The 16,827-nt window shown below is 35.5% G+C and overlaps 2 protein-coding genes across 6 annotated transcripts in view; both read left to right on the top strand.

Moving 5' to 3' along the window:
* The first annotated feature begins 508 nt into the window (after nucleotides 1–508).
* Nucleotides 509–16,827, top strand: part of LOC110374603 (calcitonin gene-related peptide type 1 receptor) — a 56,071-nt gene continuing 39,752 nt past the window's right edge. For 4 of the 5 annotated variants that reach the window (XR_007510721.2, XM_049838338.2, XM_021332379.3 and 1 more), the window contains exon 1: nucleotides 509–689. The gene's annotated coding sequence lies outside the window, so the exon portion shown is untranslated. Of the gene's footprint in view, nucleotides 690–15,706; nucleotides 15,830–16,827 lie in introns of those variants that run through there. The other variant, XM_064035008.1, reaches the window with a different exon arrangement.
* Nucleotides 2,022–5,458, top strand: LOC126056926 (uncharacterized). The gene has a single exon (XM_049851770.2). It carries the CDS (start codon nucleotides 2,213–2,215, stop codon nucleotides 3,455–3,457), a length of 1,245 nt encoding a protein of 414 aa, XP_049707727.2. The 5' UTR covers nucleotides 2,022–2,212; the 3' UTR covers nucleotides 3,458–5,458.

The raw sequence follows: 16,827 nt of genomic DNA on the forward strand, positions 1-16,827 counted from the left end.
TATTCAAATTCTAGTTTTTAGTTATATATTATTATTTTTTGTTATAGCGGCAACATTAATACATCATCTGTGAAAATTTCAACTCTCACACCATCACGGTTCATGAGATACAGCCTGGTGACAGGCGGACGGACAGACGGACAGAGAAGCGAAAACATTAGGGTCCGGTTTTACCCTTTGGAACGTACGGAACCCTAAAAACTAGCAAATTGAAGTCATAAGTATTGGTGTTGATTTAGATCTTTCCATATTTTTAACAACTTAATTACCATGAATTTCGGCGAAATTATCCACAAGTTTTTCAGAGGATATTTTATTACTTTAATTGTTCGTTTAGGGTACAAAAACCGAAGCTTCTGAACTGATTTGAAAAATTATTTCACTGTTGAAAAGTTACTGACCCCGAGTGACATAAGCAAAACATCACACAAACTTCCTGAACTGCGTGGTTGGATCAAGTGCGCATCGTTTACTTTCAATTTTTCAGTATCAGCGGGCATCCAGTGATCCCGGCTCTCAGTTCTCTTGCAGCCGCCCCAGAGAACAGCGGCCGCCCGCCCAACCAGTGCTCGAGTTCGCGTCTACGAACTTCGCTTATCCAACTATTTGACTCACACGAAAAAAACAGGATATCAGTAACAAGTAGACAGGACAAACCTACTTCGTAATTCACCGTTAATTAATTAAAGGTAAATTAATTAAAACCACTAAGTTTTGAAGTGTTGTGAAGTACACTAATTTAATCCGATTATTTGAAATAACGAGTGTTTTACGTGATCAATGTTTGATTGGACGTTGGTTGAAGTGTTTTTGTTTTGTGTCGTTTTGGGAAAATATATGGGCATATGTATGTATATGTCTTGGAATTTATTATTGTTCAAGAGGAAAATTCACTGAACATCTAAACATACACGTGCATTGCTGTACTGATCATTGTTGTCTGGTATGTTTTCATTACAAATAAATATTTATTTTGAGCAGGCTCAGCGACCGCCGTATTAAATATTTTTTGATTTTTTTGTTGTTTTTGCTTGCGCTGTATTTCGGAGAGACGAGACTTTACGATCTGACCTTGATCGGTTTCTATATGTGCATGTTAAAATTTTTCACATAATGTATCCTTACAAACTTTTAAATTAATGGCATTAGTAGAATACTAAGGGTACATAAACCCCGGCTTCTTGACTTCGAAACTGCCTGAGCAAAGTACCTATAAATGTTTTAAATGTACAACACGATATGTCAAGTTTTGTATTGCCCCATTAGCCCTTTCGCTGGATTCAAGCGTTGATCGGTAAATAATGCCTTGGGGCATTAAGCCTGCCTAATGCTTTACCATTATGCGTACTTAAGGCGTCAATATAAAAATATTAGGGATAATTTATTCTTTCGAAAATTGGACTCTTTGCAATTGAAGGAAATGTTAGCTTGGTATTTGTCTGGTACAACAATTCAAATAGCTGATATGTTTTTGTTCTGTTTTTTGGAAAACTGTATTTTTTATATAATTCTTAGTTTTTGCACTAGCTTTAATTCTCCCCGTGTGCAACTTTCAGTTAAATAATGGATTGCGAATGTTCCATTCATTATGGTCTCAATATAAAATTGTCCTTACAAAGATCCTTAGGCACGCCCTTGCATATCGCACGGATTGTTAATTCGGATTAGCTTATTAATTACTTTAAATTTTCGTCTCCATGGTAATTCATAACAACTTATGATATAGCATATATATTTTTTTGGCAAAGATCTAGAGTCCTAGACTAGACTACTAATTTTTTTCAAAACAAGAGTATTTTGTGCTGCTTTTTTTACTGAAATTCATTCCTTTTCAAGTTAAAATAATAGAATAAAGAACTTATTGACATAGATATAAAGTTGAAAAAAAAAAACATCCTGCGACTCAATCTGTTTTCATCGTAGCAGAGTTAAGCTTAAAGTTTACGATACTTGTAGCCTTCAGTAAGCTAGTTTATGTATTTGTCGAAGATATATTTACTACAGGATATGATCTTTTAGTTGATTAGACTCAAGACTAAGCGGTCGTGACTATTGTGCTGAGTATAATGAAACATTTTAATTAATTACGAATTATAATAATTGTGCGGAGTCGTAATATTGAAAAGTGTGTCGCGTTGTTTTAAGTGAGGCATCATTGTTTCTACAAGATGAACTAAAACTATTAGAACCGAGCTGATTTCCCTGTGTTAGTATGTCTAACCCGGGTTTAAGCCCTTTCGGGCGTAGCCAATTGCTAAGACGTAGCCCACCCCCAACGCCCTTACCCTCAGAACAACATCAACAAAGAGACCCAGAGCCATCGGCGCCCACAGACGTTGCAGTTGAAATTATCTGTACGCCAGAAATACAGAAATGGATGGGTGCCATTGAGACAATCCTATCTGAAATTTGCACTATCGTGGCGGATGGAAAAATGAACACTGACCAGAAGTTGCGCGTCACTAACCTTTGCCGAAAAGTCTCGCATGGGACATCTCAACTGGCGGTACAGTACCAGTCCCTTAAGCAAAAAACCCTCCAAGCACAAGTAACCATTCAGCATCTTCAAGGTCGACAGGACATTGCAGACTCGATCGAAGAAATAAAAAAGGCAGTTGAAAAGGATCGGAATATTGGAAGTGTTTCTTATGCCAATGTGGTGAAAAAAGGACAAGATTTAATACGCCCAGCCAATTTCCAATCTTTAGCCATATACCCTGCAGATAGGACGCAGTCCAGTGACGACACAAAAACTTTAGTTCAAAAAATAATCTCGCCTGAAGAATTAAAACTGCGAGTCCGCGGCATGAAAAAAATTAGGAATGGAGGCGTGATAATCAGTGCGGATAGCAAAGGAGATATTGAGAAACTGAAAGCTTCCGAAAAACTCGTTTCTTCTGGCCTAAAATGCGAAGAGCCTTCCAAACGTCGTCCCAGAATAGCAGTCATTGGGGTCCCGGTTGCTCTTACGGAAAAAGAAGTATTGGACTGTATATTCGAACAAAACCTTTCCGAAAAGCTGACCAATACCTCGCGTGAGTCCTTTTTAGAAAATATAAAACTCAGCCACAAATCAGGGAAGAAAGATCGGCCTACCTGTAATTTTATCCTCGAGGTACCTGCAAGCATTAGAAAAATGCTGATAACTCAAGGCCGGATTTTTATAAATTGGACGTCATGCCCAGTGCGGGATTTTACGATTGTTACTAGATGCTTCAACTGCCAGCAGTTTGGTCATGCAGCCAAGTTTTGCCGCGAAACTAGCCCCACATGCAACCTCTGCGGGGAGACAGGTCATGCTTTTAAAGAATGTCCCAACAAATCGCGTCCACCCAATTGTGGTACCTGCAAACGCTTCAAGCGCAAGTGTGATCATCCCACAGGTGATATGAACTGCCCGGCACGCAAGTATGCTGAAGACAATTTCATTAATTCTATTGATTATGAAGGCGCCTAAGAGCGCCACCTATATATTTATTAAGTAGCACATATATACTAGGGTTTACACCTTTATTTATTTTGGTAATTTCTAACTTTATGACGCAGCAATTAATCACCGACATTGATAGTTTTTCCGTATCTGAAGTCATAGTTTGTAATATTGAGGAGTGCAAGAAATATTGTACGGCTGGAAATAAAACGATTACTTTACTAACCCAAAATATTCGCAGTATAAACCGTAACTTTACCGGTTTTCAATTACTATTGCAAAATCTTGACTTATGCTGTGATATTATTGTGCTAACAGAATGCTGGCTATCAAAACAAGCAGACAATCTGCCATCGCTTGACGGTTATACGCTATATAAAACTAATTTAAATACCAACCAAAATGATGGCCTAATTGCTTACATTAAAATACCTTAGAAGTAACAGTAGAAGAACCATTGCTTCTAGGCTGTAATTGCCTATTAATTAAAATTAACCCCGATATTGTAGTGATGGCTATTTATAGGCCTCCATCCCAAAACATGGACATATTTCTAGACTCGCTCAGTGCTACATTAAGTAAAATTTCCTGTCATAAAAATATTATACTTTTAGGTGACATTAATATTAATATAGCTCCAGGGAAAACTGAAACCCATGCACATAACTACCTCAACATCTGCACATTTCATGGTCTTTTGCCAGCACACAATCATCCCACTCACCAGAGTGGTTCATGCTTAGATCATATCATCATTAAGACAAAATCGCCATCTAAAACATTCATTACTAATTCATCGCTCACGGATCATCAGGCTATATTATTAACTCTACAAATATCTCCATCTAGAAAAAACTGCTTGCGTAATATTGAAAAATTAAATATGAAGAGTCTTGAAAACGACATGCGTGACATCGATTTTGACCCTGTTTTTAATTCAAATGATCCGAATGCCTCGTTGCAGTATTTTATTGAGGCGTTACAAACACGCATCAGCAATAACACATCAAGCAAAATAATATCTAGAAGGTATTCTAACATCAAACCTTGGATAACTCCGGTCTTGTCCGATGTATTCGCCATAGAGACAAACTTCATCAAAAGTGGAAGCAAACACCCAACAATACAATACTTTCAGTCACATATAAACGATACAGAAACTTTTGCAATAATCTGTTGAAAAAACAAAAAATACAATACGACCGTGCACAGCTTCAGAAAGCGGGAAAGAATAATAAGCTAATTTGGAAATTCATAAAAAGCAACACTTTCAAACAAACAAAAGTAGACACTCAGCTTGATCTTTTATCAACCTGTTTGAACCCATCCGAAGCAACAAATAAAGTAAACAACTATTTTGTTAACGTTGGCAAAAATTTAGCTGAAAAAACCTTTTCCAGAACTGCAATCAATCAATGTTTGCCTGAGACACATAACTCTTTGGGCTCTTTCGTATTGTTAGAAACAGACGTCCAGGAAGTGTTATGTATAATTAATGGTTTAAAAGACGTTTGTGCTGTGGGTTGGGATAACATCCCTAACAATGTGCTAAAAAGTTTCAAACACCTTATTGCACCGCCTCTAACACACATTTTTAACTTATGCCTAAGTAAAGGAACATTTCCGAATTTGCTTAAGAAAGCTGTCGTAAGCCCTGTTTTTAAAGCTGGGGACAAAGCCAATGTCACTAATTATCGACCCATTGCAGTATTAACAGGTCTTTCAAAGATTTTGGAAAAAATAATAAACAGTAGATTAATTAAGTATCTTGAAAATAACAACTTACTATCGGATCAACAATTCGGATTTAGGCCTAAAAGATCTACTAACCAAGCAGTTCATAAATTAACAAATCTCATCTGTTCTAATCTAGATAATAGCATGATCACTATTGGGATCTTCTTAGACCTTGCCAAAGCATTTGACACCATTTCTTGTTCCCTATTATTACACAAACTGGAAAAAATGGGGGTAAGAGGAGCACAACTAAAATTATTTTCTGACTATCTCAGTGATCGTCACCAATGTGTAAAATTGGTCAGTACAAAAGTTCTGACCAAAAATAGTGGTTTCGATTCCGCAAGGCAGTATTTTAGGCCCCACCCTTTCTTAATTTATATAAATGGATTAAGCAGCTTGTCACTTGCAAATGGTGTCATTATGTCATATGCTGACGACACAGCTCTTGTGTTCTCAGGCAAATCTATAGATGAGGTTTATGAACTTGCCCAAAATGGTTTTAATATAGTGTCTAATTGGCTTCACAATAACCTACTGACATTAAATTCAGATAAAACCAAGTACATTTTATTTACTATAAGAAATACTAACAATACGAACACTAACCTACACATTTATGCACACAATTGTCATATGAGTACGTCCGCTGACACAGCATGCGCTTGCCCTACATTAGTAAAAACTGACCATATAAAATATCTAGGTGTCACGATTGACGCCCAGCTTAACTTCCGGAAACATATTGACTCATTATGCACTCGAGTTCGTAAATTGATATTTGTTTTTAAAAACTTGCGTAACATAGCAGACTTCACTTTAATTCGGCAGGTGTATATGGCCTTATGTCAGTCTATTCTTGCCTACTGTATTAGCTCCTGGGGTGGCGCCCCTAAAACTATCCTCTTGCCCTTGGAACGTGCCCAAAGAGCAATCCTGAAGGTCGCAAGCTTTCGTCCATTCAGATTCCCCACCCACCAGCTTTACAGGGAATGCAAAGTGCTAACAGTACGCCAGCTATTTATTTTGAATGTAGTACTACTCCAGCATGTAGAACTTGGTTTCAAGCCTGTACCTTCTGGCAAAAGAAGAAAGGATTTAGTTTGCACTAACTCTCGGACTAAACATGCTTTCACTAACAGGTTTTATTTATTTCTAGGGCCTTATTTGTATAACAAACTTAACAGATTGCTAAATGTTTATAGTGTTAATTTAAATAAGTGTAATATAGTACTAACAGAATATTTACAGTCCCTCAATTACTCAGACACGGAAAAATTGTTAGAAGTGTTAACATAAATTGCTTATCTTAGTAAATTATGTATAATTAGAATAGTGTTATAATTAAGGAAACTTTGCCCTTGCTTAGTCTAATAATTAAATAATTATGTAATATTATTGTTGTTAAAATGATATCCGACAATGCGTCTGAGCCTTGATAGCCTGAAACACAGGTTTAAATAAACCTAGTTCGGGTGGTCCCGATGTTTAGAATTAGAACTGTTTTTAGTTTTATTATTGCCTGTATGTAGATATTAGCCTAGATTAACTTAGTTTATCCGAATGTTATTATTAAGACAGTTTGTTTTACCTCAACATCTGAGACATTTTAATTACTAATTCATGTGATTTATGTTTTTTAAATAAATTTTTATTAATTATTTATTTTATTTTTATTAATTTTTTTTTTATTAAAAAAAAATATATGATAAAATATGTGGTCTCATACAACATCAAATCTAATGCAATTCATAATTGAAACAAAACAAACTTCAGAGCACTGTCTGAAAGAGAAACAACACAACGCAATTATGCTTAAAATGGCGTCTTCACTAGTATCACTACCTTTATCCCTGCATAATAATTGTTCTATCAACAAGATATTTCAAGTATGAGTAGTTGATATATGAATCCTCCACAAAATAACCAGAGATCAACCAATAAGATTTTACCAGTTGTTAAACTTCTATCTAACGTGTTTTGGTTAGAACGGAACTGCGGTAATGAAATAACTGCTATATTCGTATCAAGAAAAACATTACTTTAGGGTACCTCAGAATACAGCATAACTGTGCAAGGATAGAGGTCTGTATAAGTTGAACTATATTTTAATATTCAGAGAAATATTTACAACCTGAAACCAAAGAAGATCTCGATCTTAGTGAAAGTTCAGGTGAACAAGCAAGTTTCGCTTCCTGTGGTTTATGTGTCCAAGCTGCATTACCATTCATTATTTTTTATTGTTTTGTTTCTATTCATACTTCTGCGTCTTATTACCTGTTATAACATTTTACGTGTTAGAATTTACGAACACCATTTGCTGGCAAATGTTTGTCAAATAAAATGAAATGTTATTGATTATTCATACTCAATCTTGTTTATACAACAACTTGGACGGGTAGATTTGGTATGAAAGGATTAAATACCTGTTAACATACGACAACGCGCACCCCTGCGGTAAGTGGTGAAATCGATCTCATATCGCTTTAGCCTCCTAATAAATCATTTAAACAAGAAAAAATTCTTACATCACATGGGTTCAGGAGACACTGCCATTTAAAAATATAGAATTCGAGGGTCGAAATGTTTCCAAGATTCAAATCTAAACGCGCGTAAACACGATGGCCTGTTTACGAAATCAGCTATATTGTCTAAATTCTCTATAAAGGATTGTGTTTCAATATTATCAAATATTAGAAGTATTTGCAGATATTCTTATGATAGCGTCATTTATAGTATTTATTATAAACACCGTACTAAAAAAACGAGTCTAAAAATGAAGACACGATTTTAACATTTGTAGGAAAACTCTCTTATTAACACGTAAACTGTCTGTAAATATTATGGTTAAAAGATAAATGGAAGCATCCACAGTAACGATACTACGGCACCGACATTTAGAATTTATAATCAAGACCTGTACAATGTCAGCATTCAATCGAAAACTGATTTGGTAAGATTTCTTAACGAACACGATTCAACCTAAACTTGTAAATAAAACTAGTTTTGAAGAAAATTAGGTACTATAAAATCTAAATTATATTTTAGGCAAATTTTTCAGAACATTCCAAAGATATTAGCTAATCATAACTGGCAGCTTATCTAAGCAATTTGCAGTCATCATTTGAACAATGGCTAAATGTATGTACAATTAATTATGGTAAAAGGTTTAGCTAGCATGTGGCTTTAACGGAATGCAAACAAAGTCATCACACACCTCAGCGATTCCTGTTTCTCCGTTTCAAACTCCCAAAGGAAAATTATGAAACAAACAGAGAAACACGTTCTATTTTTGTTTGTTTATAAAGTTGAGCAATTAATTTTCTACCCCTCTTGTCTTTGAAGACTTTGCTAGATGCTTTAAAATATTATAAATTAATCTAGATAAAGCGAAATTTTAATCAAACAAATTGAAATACTCGTATGTGTCTGTACACGTAACCGTTTTATTTTTAAGTACCAACCAGTATTTACGAAGTTCAAAAACTTCATCCTTGCGGCCTCTTGTAATTAAGTAGGATCTGATAGATACTGTTACGTATATCTGAATTATAATTAAAGTTGAAAACTCATTGGATACTTTAATCCCTTACCGAGAACAGATCCAAAGTTCAGTTTCCAAGATCCTGTTAAAGTTATAGGAGTCGTATACATGGTAAAAAAAATAGAATACAACCCAACTGAGGCATTAACCTATCTACATTAATATAAGAATGAGTATTTTTTTGTTTGTTTATAAAGGCTACGAAACTACTGAACCTATTTGAAAAAATCTTTCACCGTTTGAAAGGTAGACTATCCCCGAGTAAAATATTTAGTCCGCGTGCCTACGGGAATTTTCCTTGGAACGCTAGAGGAACTCTGTAAAATAGCTACTTTGTAGGTATAATATTATTTCCAATGCCTTTTTACATAGGTACAGGTAAGGGTAATTATACCCGAGAAACTCGGTAACAAGCCATACGTCGCAATACCTAGTACTAGCAATTTATCTTTGCTTGTAGGACAGCTTATAAAGAAAATTGCCCTGTCATCATCGTTACTCATAAATAGGTAGATCAATCAATCAATTTTGTTGTTGGTGGTTATGCTGCGAGTAGCTAAATATCTGACCAGACTGCCCACTTCGCTCTTGAGTGCGGTGCGACCGTGTGTCACTCCACACATTGAAGTTTTCTATTATTACCTCTAAAGCAGCATTCTTCTTATATTTAAACACTAGCCGTTTTCCCGCGGTTTTACCCGCGTCCCGTGGGAGCTACTACCCACACAGGGATAAAATATAGCCTATGTTACTCGCAGATAATATAGCTTTCTAATGGTGAAAGAATATTTAAAATCGGTCCGGTAGTTTTTGAGTTTATCCATTACAACCGTTTATCTATTACCTCTAGTATAGATTACCTAACGTAGCATAACCGTAACATAACGTTACCTAAGTACAGATTTCGAACCATATTTTTTATGGGTATAATTTAGGCGATCACCAAAAATATTTTTAAGACTCTAAGCTGAGGCACCAAATAAAATAAACAACTCCAAAAAAAAATAAATTGACTTTATTAAAAGGGCACTAAAGTATATAATATTATGATCCAAAAAAAAATAAAATAACATCAGAAAAATTGCAAATCTCGCACAAATATTATTTTTGGTTCCCAAAATGGATTAATGGTCACCAAATTCTATCCAACTAAAAGATTAATATTACTACCAAAATCAAAGTTAGTGACGAAAACGAATCGCTGCAAAACCGACTCTACGTAGTCTTGTCTGCCCTACCCCTAGAGTGCAATTCAAAACCGCGTAGGCGCGCAGGGGCGAGGCGGCCTGCGAGCTGAGGCGCAGGTAGTTTTAAGGCTCGCCGCCGCGGCTGAGGCTGAGCCGAAGCTGCGGTGGTGAGCGTGAAAACCATCTGCGACGATAAGCTCGCATGGGACCGCCGCCGGAGCCCCGCAGTGCCGGAGCCGTGACAGAAGCCATGCTTGCTGCATGTTGCGTGCTCACATTTTACTCCTGAGTTACACACAAATTCATATAACAATAAATAAGCGACGTACGTTTGGGAACCCCAGTATATTAATTGGTATTTGGGAAATATTTTAGCGGTCGTTAGCTTTTTTAGTCTAACAAAAATGACCAAATTAGGAGTCATGGTATTACATAATTGGTAACACCTAAGTAGTGACAATATATAATATTTGGTCTAAAGTGTATTTTAAAGGCGTCCATATATTTTTTTAGTAGTCAATAATACGAAAAAATGGTTTTACCTAATAATATTTTTGGAAACGTTATTTGGTGACCATTTATCCATTTTGGTAACCGTTTAGAATTTTTTTGGTAGTAAAATAGGTACTTTTTTGGGTGGTGTTTAAACACAAGCCATTTTTTATTTGCTTAATATATCTGCGCTTTGCTGGTATAAGATATTTAGTTGTAACTTTCATTAGCAACTCATATTAACGGTCCCTTAGCTTTAAGTTACCTTGTGTTATACTTAACTAGCTTCTGCCAGTGGTTTTACCCGCATCTCTTGGGAACTCTTCCCGTACCGGGATAAAAAGTAGCCTATAGCCTTCCTCGATAAATGGGCTATCTAACACTGAAAGAAATTTTCAAATCAGACCAGTACTTCCTGAGATTAGCGCGTTCAAACAAACAAACTCTTCAGCTTTTTAATATTAGTATAGATATGCTCTGTATTTCCCTTAGTATGCAAATAACAAATGAACACTTCGAGTTTGAAAGGGTCGATATCGTTTTTATTTCGATTGCTAACCCCCTCTTTTACTTTTATTATTCGTTCAGCGTCCCGAGAATTGCTCATAAATCTTATTTTTGCATTCTATTTTAATATGGAGTGGGCTCCGTCTAAACCAGTCTCACCCAGAGGAATGAATGAAGATTACAATAAAAAAAGAAACGAAACAGAAGGTGTAGTTCGTACCAAACATATTGGCGACTCGAAAAAACATGGTTTTCTTTTACCAGACATTAGATAATTTGTTGTTGTGGTGAAGTCGTAGTGGCCTAGTGGGTAGAAAACCAACCTCCCGAGTATGAGAGTGTGGGTTCGATTCCAGTTCAGGCAAATACCAATGCAACTTTTCTAAGTTTGTATGTACTTTCTTAGTATATCTTGGACAAAAATGGCTAATAAAAAGGTGAACAGCTTGAGGAAACCTGGACTATATAGTCTGAAATCTCCAACCCCCAAGCGTGGTGAGTGTGAGAGGAGGCCTGTGCTCAGCAGTGGGACGATAATAAGGCTGTAACAATAACAGATAATTTGTTCTAAATCTAAAAAAAATGAAGCCTATTAAAACTGAAATTATAAATTCACTCCTCATTGTGAGTAACCGAAAATCGCATCGAGAATATTTTTTAAATATGACCTCAGACAGAGTGATATATGAGGCAGAGTTAATACAATGATAAGTTTTATGATACTTGTTAGTTTGTACATAATCTTCATTTACGATATCATACTTATCCGGGTATTAACTGAACGCTCGCTGTGGGGCACGGATAATCCGATTAGATGAGATTTTTTCATGATATTCTTATGAGACAGTGGAGGTTAATGGCTGTTCCGTTTAGGTCAGGTTTTTGGCCAATTTGATACAATAAATAATAATATTATAAATGCGAAAGTAACTCTGTATGTCTGTCTTACGCTTTCACGTCTAAACCACTGAATTGATTTTAATAAATTTTGGTACAGAGGCAGAGTTGACCTTGAGGAAGAACATAGGATAGTTTTTATACCGGACTTTTGAAGAGTTCTCTCAGAACAGTTTAGTATAATCAAATTCAATAAATATAAATTTTTGGTAAAAAGAAATATGTCAAACCAGCTGTTTCCTGTGGTTGTGGGAACTGGCCTACTTTCTTACTGGCACTTTTCATTCAAATCGTTTCAGTAAGTAATATTGGCAATACTTAGATAGGCTGAGTAACCTTCGTATTTATTTTATTAGTAAGGATAATGTAAATGTGTTCCGTTAGTTGCAAGTGCGTTGCAAGGGCGTTGTAAGTGTGTCCGGTTAGACTGGAAGCCGACCCCAACATAGTTTGGGAAAAAGGCTCGGAAGAAGAAGAAGATAATGTAAATGTGTTCAACCATGAAACAATCGGTAGTTAAGCATTTTCCTTTTACGCTGGTAGTTTAGATAGTTAGATGTACTTATTTTTTTTTACAAAACTGTGTAACGCAATCAAGTTATGTGTCAGAGATACCTACTAATTCTGCTCTTCTAACAGTCTTAAATTATCAAGAAAAATTTTATTTAAAAAAAAAAACGTTAGATACTTGTAACTTACAAATATCTATCGTTTATCAGATAGTTGTAGAAACAAAAACAGCACGTTACACATACATGCATACGGAATTCAATTTTATTTAAAGGTTTTTTCACCATTGTTTTTGTTTATGTTGCTGTCATAACCTTTTGGGATTTTCCTTATTTTATTACCGTACAGTAACCATTCTTTATGGGGCATCGCAAACCTTTTTAATTTATATCTCGACGGTGATGAAATCCCACTTTGTATCACAGAACTACAGTTTTGCTATTATCAACTGCCAAGGAGTAAGAAAACGGTCAATTATTAACTGGTTATATATTTATTTATTTCGATTGTAAACAAGTCTTCAAATAAGAAGTTCTTAATCTTAACGTATAGATTTCAAGATCATCATCATCATTATCATCTCAGCCATAAGACGTCCACTGCTGAACGTAGGCCTCCCCCTTAGATTTCCACAGATACCTTTTGGAGGCGACCTGCATTCAGCGTCTTCCGGCGACCTTTATAAGATCGCCTGTCTGGTTTTAAGATACACCAACGCAAATCACGTAGAAAATGTGCACCAACCACACGCGATACAGTGTCGTTTCTGTTTTGCTTCGCTCGCTTTCCATTTAAACTGAAGTTCTCGTGCTAAAACCACGCTAAGTTTAGCACGGGCAGTGTGTCATCCGCTTTGTTTTGAGCATACACGTGCAACAATTGGAAACCCTGATCCTATTTGAGGGAACGCGTCCCACGAGATTTCGAGGACCACGAGCTCATAAAGCATTGTAGCTAGGCATGTAGATGGAAATTGAGTTCCGTACGACAAGAGGAATAATATAACAAAAAAATCAGTACATGAACCCGCCTGAACGATGATTATTAGGTTTGTGAAGTGAGAACTAACACACCTAGGAACACATTTGCATACATGAATGTGCTCATTAACCATTCGTCACCGATTTTAGTGTTGAGTCAATACACACCGGGATGAAGGACACTGACTACATTTAGGCGGGAAATACTGCGCAATTTGCTGAGACAAAACATTCGTGTGTATCGACATGTTTTTGTTTGTGTATCATCGTACTACAAGCAAACTTACATGATTATAAATTAATACTACATACAGTGGCATCACGCATTACTGCAAAAACATTTCTCTCATAATAATTAATTATGTAGAAAGCTCAAATTCTACATAATACCGATATCTTTAAGGCGTTTATATCCAAAATTAAGTGTAAAGATAAACTAAAACCTGGAAATGGATACAGCTTGACCATAATTTTTATTGGTTTAAATTCGGACTGTTATGGAATAAATAATATGTTCGTAAAATTTCAGAATTGCTTCAATCTGGAACTAACTTACGGGTCAAGCTTAAACTAATCGGGTTTTATGGTCAATAAATTGTCGAGCTCAAATTAATTTAAATTTCTAAAATAATGATAAACAATTTTGGTGTCAAGCAACTTAATTGTGCCATTAATTAAGCTGACAATGCGAAAACGATCCTTGTCACCGTTCAGAAATAACATAAGAATTAAAGACTGACAGCACAGACATTTGGGCTTTAGAAATTATTTGTTGTAAAATACAAAATAATCTAGCTTAATAACGACTTCTTATTTAATAAGCCCCTACTAGTGGGGTATCATTCACAATTACCGTTCATTTTAACAACAGTAAAAAACACAATGGTCCTATGTTCAACAATCTGTATTTACACAAATTCCTTTGCCAATTATATTTCCAAAATATTTTTGATATTACAGAAGTTTGAATCTATAAAGGGATCCGAGGGAAATCGAGGGCAACCCTAAACTTGTATAGGCTTATACAATGCTTTACAAATACCAACTTTTAGAAGCAGTTCAGATGTTTGTGATAACTAAAGGGTCAGAATTCAGGATCTGATGATGGGATTCTAGGCTAATCGCTCTCTCACCACACTAATGTGGTCATTATTTTGGAACGGAAAACTATCCATGAGGTCCGTAGTTCATAATTAGGATCTAATTATGGAAATTGTGGTGGTCCCGGCACAATTTTTGATGCCTAAATCTTAAATAAAGGAGCCTGTGTATATTTTTACTTATGTGTATATTTTTATGGTTTCTGTTTCCGACATTATGTTATGTACATACTTTTGAAGACTCGCTAGATTACGAATATATTGGATGGAATGCGTTTTGCTGCGGAATTCAATAACCGATCTATCGGTTGTTTTTTGATGAGAGATAAAAAAATTATATATATCTACCTGTTTATCCGATACGGGTGAACTCGAAAACTACTGAGAGTATTTAATTTTTTCCACGAATAGGTAAAGAAAGATTTTAATATAATAAAAACTTATGTGTAGCCGCCATTAGGTACCTACATTGAATCAAAGAATGCATTTGTGTAATTCACCGCCGACCGCTAAAATGCGTCATTGAGTGTTTAACACACAAATAATCCGTATTTTAGAGTTATCTCACTTCCTTCTTTATCGTATCAGTAAACTAATCTATTTTCATCTCTTTCACGGTTTGCTAGATAGCAGCTGTTGGCATATAAATTTGTATTATGCCAGGTTTACACTCATATTTTACGCGATTTAATGCAAAATATTTCAAAATACGTCAAATTAATCGACATGCCTATAAATTTTAAGAAAAAGAAACACTATGAACAATTTGGTCTTGAAATTGCTTTTAGAAGTAAAAATAATTCCTGGATAATGTGGTGTTCTGTTGGTCCCACACACACACATACCATGTATAAGTGATATTCGTTATCTTTCAACCAAAATAAATTGTACTAAGAACAAAAAGTGAAGGTCGGTTGTAGCAAATTCATAGGAAATGGCTAGGTATATCTTTTGAATGAGTAGAATTTGTTGTTTGACTTTAATCGAAAACCTACAATTTGTGTCACCTAATTTAAATTTTGTACCGCGTTCCTAAAAAAACTAGTTTACTCGACGAAGATACAGACGGATGTGATACCTAAGGTATAAGATTCCTTTGAGATTCCCTTAGAAGTTCAAATGAAGGATAAATACATTAGATGATGTGAAAAAAGGTCAAAGTAATGCTTTTTGGTATACACGAATACAGCTATTCCTTTTAACATTTAGTTACACATAATAATAAAAAGTGAAGGTAACAGACATCATTTAAAATAGTGCTCGTGACCTTTTCGAGTTGTTTTGTTCAATCTGAGGCAGACGTAACCGGCTATCACATCTAACTTCATTACTCGACGTGTCACATGCCACATCCGACATTTATAAAAGTATACATAAAAATAATATAAAGACAAAAATAAAGTGAAATGTACATTCCTAATTTGCTATAATAAGTGAGAGACAGGGTGAGTAAAAAATTTAAAACCAATCATTACGCTGGTTTCCATCAAAGTCTCAGTTCAAGTTCTCAGTTCGTCATACAGTTAAGCACAACTTGTGTTTGTCACCAAAATTGCCAGCTGTCAGTCATGACTCCCAAGTGGCGGGATGCAACAGGCTAGAACGTCACCTGAGTGAAGGAAACTCATGAAGAGTCGTGAGACCATTGCTGCAATACCTTGAGTATAACGTGTACTCTTAACCTACAGCACACTATTACATTCAGCTCCATACATCATTTTATAATATTTTGGCCCTTTATTACATTGAGATCATTATAAACGGAGAGAAAGTTGACGCATTTATTACACTGTGTAATGAATATAAATCAAGTGATAGGAAATATGTAGCTTCACCAGAAAAATGGTATAAAAGTAACAGCCTGTCTGGCGCCAAATCTGACGAGACGAGACTATTATTGCTATTACTTAATTGGTTAGGCAGCAATAACATGTTTCTTTCAATATACGAAACAGGCTTTTATGTCTATACAACGATGTTCATATAATAGGTAAATAAATTACGAAAGACTTCCAATAAAATGACGACGTTATATATTCATTATTTTTGAATACTGGACGAAATAGTTCGTAGTGGAACAGACTTTTCGTCAACTTCTGCTATACTTTCAAGACAAACAAATTGATCCAAGTTGGCCCGCTTGGTATTAAACTACATTGAAACCTGGCTAAGGCCACCAGGTCTAACTTAAACTAGCTAAACAATACTTTACTACTAAAACAACCTCAATTAATTCATATCCTTTGGTAAGGATAACCTTTTTGCTAATGGTGAAACATCAAGCGTGCCGACATTCCTTGAACCTGGCCATTAAAAGCTGCTATTCCAAGGAAAATCAAGAATCAGGTAACGGAAGCTATTTGTGGTCATTAGAAAAACGCTCTCGTAAAATCACCCCTGTTTGTCTTTCCGACAAGTTTTCTGCCTTGAATAAAACAGTGCG

The sequence above is a fragment of the Helicoverpa armigera genome, chromosome 1 (assembly GCF_030705265.1).
Source record: "Helicoverpa armigera isolate CAAS_96S chromosome 1, ASM3070526v1, whole genome shotgun sequence".
NCBI classification, from domain to species: Eukaryota; Metazoa; Arthropoda; class Insecta; order Lepidoptera; family Noctuidae; genus Helicoverpa; species Helicoverpa armigera.

Excerpts from the sequence above, each read along its gene's own strand:
- LOC126056926 (XM_049851770.2), top strand. The coding sequence starts at position 2,213 with ATGTCTAACCCGGGTTTAAGCCCTTTCGGGCGTAGCCAATTGCTAAGA.